At 60.6% G+C, this 6,452-nt stretch overlaps 5 protein-coding genes across 5 annotated transcripts in view, besides 5 other annotated features; all 5 read left to right on the top strand.

Annotated features, from left to right (window-relative positions):
- Window positions 1-80: 80 nt before the first annotated feature.
- Window positions 81-138: a microsatellite.
- A 292-nt stretch (window positions 139-430) lies between these two features.
- TraAM80_04208 (uncharacterized protein) lies at window positions 431-2,848 on the top strand (the record flags this gene model as incomplete). The annotated part of the gene is made up of 1 exon (XM_029381143.1): window positions 431-2,848. One exon carries the CDS (start codon window positions 431-433, stop codon window positions 2,846-2,848), a length of 2,418 nt encoding a protein of 805 aa, XP_029239045.1.
- A 123-nt stretch (window positions 2,849-2,971) lies between these two features.
- Window positions 2,972-2,994: a microsatellite.
- Window positions 2,995-3,182: 188 nt separating this feature from the next.
- On the top strand, window positions 3,183-4,211 carry TraAM80_04207 (translation initiation factor 34; the record flags this gene model as incomplete). Its single annotated transcript, XM_029381142.1, has 1 exon — window positions 3,183-4,211. One exon carries the CDS (start codon window positions 3,183-3,185, stop codon window positions 4,209-4,211), a length of 1,029 nt encoding a protein of 342 aa, XP_029239044.1.
- Window positions 4,212-4,741: 530 nt separating this feature from the next.
- Window positions 4,742-4,776: a microsatellite.
- Window positions 4,777-4,901: 125 nt separating this feature from the next.
- Window positions 4,902-5,240, top strand: TraAM80_04206 (uncharacterized protein; the record flags this gene model as incomplete). The annotated part of the gene is made up of 1 exon (XM_029381141.1): window positions 4,902-5,240. The coding sequence occupies one exon, from the start codon at window positions 4,902-4,904 to the stop codon at window positions 5,238-5,240; it is 339 nt and encodes a 112-aa protein (XP_029239043.1).
- A 105-nt stretch (window positions 5,241-5,345) lies between these two features.
- Window positions 5,346-5,372: a microsatellite.
- Window positions 5,373-5,879: 507 nt separating this feature from the next.
- Window positions 5,880-6,320, top strand: TraAM80_04205 (uncharacterized protein; the record flags this gene model as incomplete). Its single annotated transcript, XM_029381140.1, has 1 exon — window positions 5,880-6,320. The coding sequence occupies one exon, from the start codon at window positions 5,880-5,882 to the stop codon at window positions 6,318-6,320; it is 441 nt and encodes a 146-aa protein (XP_029239042.1).
- A 25-nt stretch (window positions 6,321-6,345) lies between these two features.
- Window positions 6,346-6,367: a microsatellite.
- A 72-nt stretch (window positions 6,368-6,439) lies between these two features.
- TraAM80_04204 (uncharacterized protein) overlaps window positions 6,440-6,452 on the top strand; it is a gene marked incomplete at both ends in the record, with an annotated part of 720 nt that continues 707 nt past the window's right edge. The window contains one exon of the mRNA XM_029381139.1: window positions 6,440-6,452. This exon is cut by the window's right edge and continues 707 nt beyond it. Coding sequence (XP_029239041.1) covers window positions 6,440-6,452 — 13 coding nt within the window.

Here is a 6,452-nt window from a genome sequence, read left to right as displayed (position 1 = left end):
TTGTGGTAGTGTGTAAGAGGCTCGCAAGGAACACGAATCGTGGTCTACTCTCTCCATGCGTGATGGATATGCCACGAGATCTCTTCCGCTTCCTCTTCCTCTTCCTCTTCCTCTTCCTCTTCCTCTTCCTCTTCCTCTCTTCTTCTTTTGCCTGTGCGTGTGTGTAAGTGGCTCGCAAAGGAACACGGATGTGGGTCTACTCTCTCCATGCGTGATGGATATGCCACGAGATCTCTTCCTCTTCCTCTTCCTCTTTCTCTCTTTTGCCTGTGCGTGTGTGCGGTGTGGTGGAGGCGACTGCGTGGACTCCTTTTATTGTTTGCCTGCGCCTGGTTGCAGCTGTTTTTGTTTTTATGTTGCACTTTGCGCGCCATTTCTCTCTCTCTCTCGTGGTGGCTGCGGTGCAAACCCGCAAAGGAAAAGTGGGTGCATGCTGCCCATCGTGCAGGAGTACATGACCCAGTGCGCGCAGCGGCGGATGGAGCCGTACTACGGCTTCCTCGAGCGTGCGGGGGCTGGCGAGATAGTGGCAGACCTGGACTTTGCTCCGCAGCAGGGGGTGCGGGTGTTTGCAACAACGCTGCTGCGCTGCGGGCCACGTTCTATCGCGGCGAAGGGACCGAAGCTGCAGGTGTTGGCACTGCGCTACGACTCGAACAAGGGCATGCACCACCCCCCGCGGCAGTCAAGGCGCATGCTGTCTTACTCGGTGTTGCTGGCGCAGCGACTCCCTGAGGACGTGATCGTGGCAGTGCAAAACCGACCGCTGCTGCGCAGCCTCATTGACGGCGTGCGTGTGGCGTGCATGACGTACACGCGACACCTGGTACGGGTGGAGCTGTGTGGCCTGCCGCTGGAACAGGTGCGGGAGGTGACCGCCAGGCTGTTTGACGTGCTGCAGCACTGCGAGCTCCTCCGGGTACTCAAGCTGAACAAGTCGCGGCTGACAGATCAGCTCTTTACGCGGCTCACCACGACGGCGAACACGTTTTCCGCACTACGGGAGGCACACTTCTCGGAGTGCAGCCTCACAGACGGCAGCGCCCAAGGCGTGCACTCTATCATTCTTCTTAATCGTGGTAAGGAACAGAGCGCCATCTGGCGCGCGTCGCTACGGGACGGGGGCGGGAGCCCTGCTACAGCCCCGCCGTGTGGTTTAGAGGCGCTGGACTTGTCGGGGAACTCCTTTGGGGACGCTACGCTGAGGCGGCTGGGCCTCGCCATAGCGCATGACGCTTCACTGCGCGTGGTTGACATGAGCCGCAACGCTGTGACCACCTCCGGGCTGAAGGAGTTTTTGCAGCAAGGGGCGCTGCAGACGAGCGTCGTTGCGTCGCTCGACCTGTCAAAAAACCTGATAGACACGCGGGACACGTACCTCGTCGGGGATGGCTTTGCGTGCCAGCACACGTATGAGGAACAGCTGCTGCTACTCCGCGTAGAACCGCGGGAGAGGCGCAGTAGGAGTGGAAGCGGGAACGGTGGGGCGGCACCCCGAGCGAGGGAGGTGCGTCGTCGCCCCATGCCACCGACTCCATCACTGACGACGCTGCCCGCGCCGGTGTCCGCGGTGGGGGCGCCGCTGGAAGTCAGCCAGCCTCGTCTCTCCCCCGAGGACAACAGTGACGGCGGCGGCAGGAGTGGCGGAGTCGTAGATGCACGGCCGCGTGCCTCGAGCCTCGCCGTGGTGTGGGATGCAGGCGAGGATGATGCGGAGTTTCGTTCGCAGTCGGTGGGAGAGGCTGGGGCGCCTGCGACCGCGCCTCCCCAGAGCACGCGGACCCCCTCGTCCCTGGCATTGGGCCGCTACGGCACTGCCAGTCACCTGAAGGCGGACCACCAGGCATCGGAGCAGCCCCGGTGCTTACAGACAGAGCCAGGGAACAGGGAGGAGGAGCGCTCACCTCCACCTCCACCTCCACCTCCACCTCCACCTTCACTTCCATTTCCACTACCGCCGCAACAGCAGCAACAAGGTACCATGCCTTTCTTCCCACCGCTTCTGTTCCCTTTCACTGGCGGAAGCGGTGACGATGGCCACCACCCCCAGCTGCAGCTGCAGCACCAGTGGTGTGGTGTTCCGCTATACGTTCCTGTTCCTGTTGCTTCTTTTGGGACCACACCGCCGCTGCCACCGCCGCCGTTGCCGCGCGTCCGTTCTACGCGGGACGCCGCTGTGGGGACGTCGCCGCAATCGGATACGCAACTGCACAGTTCGGCGGTCTCCTCCACACATCGGTCTCTGGCCGCTGGCCGTGGCGGCCCCAAGTCTGACCTGGATGGAATGGTGCGGGAGTCATGTGAGGGGGCAGGCGATGACGCTACTGCCTTTGAGAATATGATGCTGGAACCCTTGCAGACCGGTGCGTGGGAGGTGGCGGACTGGCGCAGGAATGAGCAGCGTTTCTTGGAGGCGCTTATTCTTCGAGTGGAGTCCCATGAGACGGCGACGACTGAGGCGCTGGAACGCAACTATCAGGCAACACGTGATCGTCTGGACGCGGTGCAGGCGGAGTTCTCGTGGCGGCTGCAGGAGCTGCTGGAGGAGCAGCGTGCGGAGTCGCGACAGCTTCGTGGAGAGCTGCGTGAGAGGCTACCGAGCGAGCAACAGCAAGAAGAACGGGTGCTGCAGGATCCGGAGGCCGCTATGGCGGAGGAACTAGCGCGACTCATACACACAGGGATGAGACACGTTCATGATCAGATGCAGAGGCCGGGCTCTGCCCCTGCCGCGGCTTCGTTTTCGCACGCGACTACCTCAGCAGCTGTGTTGGGGGACGGCCTGCAGCAGGCCACGCAGGATTATCTCCGTGTGGTAAAGGAGCGCCTGAGCAGTTTGGGGTGGTGAAGCGAGGGATAGAGAAAGAGAAGCGGGGGAAGAAGGAGGGGAAAAAATGGTGGTGAGGGGGGGGGGGTGTATGTACGAATGGCACATCCTCGCCTTTCTCTACCTGCCTTTTTTTTTCTTCTCTGTGTGTGTGTGTGTGTGTGTGTCGCCGTGTGGTTGTTATTATTATTTTTTTCTGCTTTGGGTCTGGGCGCGCGGCGGAAGGGAGTCAAGTGCAGCCAGTGCGTGATTCAACGTGTGAGCGCGAGTAACACAAGGAAAGTAAAGTGAAAAAAAAAGGGGGAAAACAACAACAACAGGGGAATAAGGCAAAAGGGAGGTTTAATTGTGAGCGATGAACATTCAAGGTGTCGCCCTCCACGGGCACATGAAGCCCGTGACTATGATTAAGTTCAACCGTGAGGGGGACCTGCTCTTCTCCACCGCGAAGGAACCGAACATCAGCGTGTGGTATACCAAGACGGGGGAGCGTCTTGGGGTGTTCAACGGACACAGCGCGATTGCGGCGTGTGACGTGAACAACTACTCCACGCTGCTTGTGACGGGCGGGATGGACTTCAAGGCGAAGCTGTGGTGCGTGGAGAGCGGGGACGAGCTGGCGAACATCATGCTTAAGAGTCCAGCCCGCGCGGTCGGCTTCGCCCACGACGACAGCCGGGTGATGATAAGCACCTCGCGCAAGATGGGTGAGAAGTCGGCGATCCAGCTCTACAACCTCCCCTTCGCTGTGCCCAAGGACGACTACGTTGTGCAGCCGGTCAAGACGACCTTCAACCCTTGCGCTGAGTTCGTGTCGGAGTGCGACGACATTACCTACGCCGTGTGGGGGCCGACGAACGACACGATTTACTACGCGATGTCGGACGGCTCGGTGGCCATCTTCGACGTGGAAACGATGCGCACTTTGCGGACGCAGCAGCCGCACGAAGAGACGGTCAACCGCATCCATTTCGACCCCAACTACTACACCCTCATCACCGCCTCGAAGGACAAGACGGCGCGGCTGCTAGACTCTCGCGACATGTCGGTCATCCAGACCTACACCAGTAACGTGCCGGTCAACGACGCCGCTATCTCCCCCTGCGGCGACCACGTCATTTTAGGAGGTGGCATGGACGCACAGGACGTCACCACGCAGGGCGGCCAGACCAGCTTTGAGGTGAAGTTCTACCACAAGGTGCACGAGAGGCAGCTGGGGCAGGTGCGTTGCCACTTTGGTACGATTAACGCCGTCGCCTTCTTCCCCGACGGCCGCGGGTTTGCGAGCGGCGCCTTCGATGGCCTCGTGAAGCTCCACCGATTTGATGACAACTACGACGCCGCGCCCGGGGCGAAGCCGGTGTGGTCGCCAGAGTCCCTGTGAGTGGGCTGTTACTGCTGCCACTGCTGCTGCCCCAAGCCGTGGGGAGTTTTAAAAGAGGGCAAAAGAAGGAAGGGAAAAGGGAGAAAAGAACACCAACAACGACAAACGTATTAAAAAAAAGACACACAGACGAAAAACAAAAACACGGAAGAAATGAAAGCAGTCAAACCGCAATGCGACGCTGAACTCCTCCGCTCGAAAGGAAAATGGGGGGAAACACATCTCTCTTTCTTTTTTCCCAAGTTTTGAGGAGGGGGGTTCGCGTCTGCTGCGTTTGTTTGTGTACCCTGCCGTCACGCTGGCCTGCCTGCGCCCTGCTCGGTGCTGGGGCCCCACACCTCTCTCCTGACGCCGCTGCACGCTCCTGCCTTTCCATTTCCCCCCCCCCCTTCGCCCGTCCACACAGACAAACACTCTAACACACACGCTGGGCTTTAGTTTGCATCCATGTGGCGGAAGACGACGACGGCACCAGTAGCAGCGGTCACTGCGTTACGGCCGCGGCGTTGGCTCGAACTGCCTTCCCTCTACGGCGCCATCTGCGCGATGGCGGCGGCGGCGGCGGTGCGTATACCCTCTAGCGGCGCGGTGCAGAATGATGAGACGGCGTGGGGGCTGGCGATGGGGGACAAGTACGGCTCTGGCACGTACAAGCTGTTCCGGCCGCTCTAGAAGGATCTAGCGCACGAGATGCGACGCGAGGCCGGCGTGCCCCCGCCACCCCCGATGGAGGGCTGGACGGCGTGCCACGATGCGGCTACGAATCTCGCCGTCTTTGGGCGCTCCACCGACGCCGCGACGCGCACTGTCCACGTGGTGGCCCACAGTCCTATTGCGATGGCGAACCCGCCCAAAATGAACGCTCTGTTGTACTGCGTTGACTGGTTTCCGGTGGAGGTGCTCGTGGCCCGCAATGGCGTCATTGTACACTTATCGATGGCCTCCAACGAGGGCGGCATGCACATGCGCAACGTGCGGGCCTACACGGAGGCACTGAAGATGTTCGATACCACCGACGGTGCGGTGTGAGTGCGGCGTCACCTCCACTACGATGGCCCCTGTCTCTGGCACCTGGAGTTGGACGTGCAGAACGAGCTGTACGATGTCATGCAGGACCACGGCGTGACGCTTGACTGGATGCGGTGGGTGGCTGGGTGGGTGTACTATCTCGAGCACGTTGCCTACCTGCGCTGGAGCAGCTTATCACGTCAGCGCAGCGCGGCACGGAGGACGACTTTCTCACGCCGGAAGAAAAGGAGGAACTCAGCAAGCCCGTAGCGGAATGGTTGGATGGGCACTACGCGTAGCGGGCCTGTCGCGTGTTTCGCCCACCCTTTTTTTTTGGTTTGTCTTCCACAATCATGCATATATGAAGGGCGAGTTTCCTCCGCTATCGCTTTTGTTGTTGCTGCTGTCATGCCTGAGACTGCAGGGATCGCGATACGTTTGGACCCATCACACACTTCGCATATATATATATATATGCAATGCATGCGTGTGTATGTGCACTGCCGCCGCCGCCGCTGCTGCTTCTGGTGACGTTCGTTTTTTTCTCACTCTCTTCTGCTTCACTCCATTTTTTTTTCTTTTTCCTGCTCAGTGGGACGGTACGCTTCACCCGCTGCCGGCATCACCTGCAGCAGACACATCGGCGGCTGCAGAGGCGAAATGCACATTGCCCTTGGCCTGGTCGCGGAAGATGCGGAGGCCCGGCGTGTTGCCAGCGCGGCGTTCACGGCACGCGCGCGGCCTGTCTTCCGCGGCAACAACGGACCCTTCGTGGAGGTGTGGTTTGGGGAGCACAAACTCTTTGGCCTCGTCGAGCGCGCCGCGCCGAACGACTTTATTCAGGTGGTTCAAGTGGAGGACGCTGACGCCGACGCCGCAGACGCGCAGCTGCGGGTGGCGCACAACGTCGCGTTTGTTCTCCACCTCTCGTCTGTGCAGCATGCGATACTGCAGGCGCGGCCCCGGTCGGAAAACGCGTTTGTGAACGGCATGCACCTCGTCGTGGAGTACGCCGCGCTGCTGCGTCACGGAATGCAGGCAGACGTCCTCGGCGTCGAGGCAGAGTCCGGGGCGGAGTATGTGCAGTTCACCTCTGACTGAGCCGCACCCGGCGCCACCGCCACGTTGTGTTCGTGTGTGTGTGTGTGCCGGGGCGTCCTCTTTCCCCCGCTTCCTCTTTCTTCTTTCTTTCGCTAGTGTGGGTGGAGGACGCCGCTGGGATGCCCCCTTTTA

The sequence above is a fragment of the Trypanosoma rangeli genome, assembly GCF_003719475.1.
Source record: "Trypanosoma rangeli strain AM80 chromosome Unknown Tra_15.4_contig_00119, whole genome shotgun sequence".
Lineage (NCBI taxonomy): Eukaryota > Euglenozoa > Kinetoplastea > Trypanosomatida > Trypanosomatidae > Trypanosoma > Trypanosoma rangeli.
This window is presented reverse-complemented; position numbering and strand designations above follow the sequence as displayed.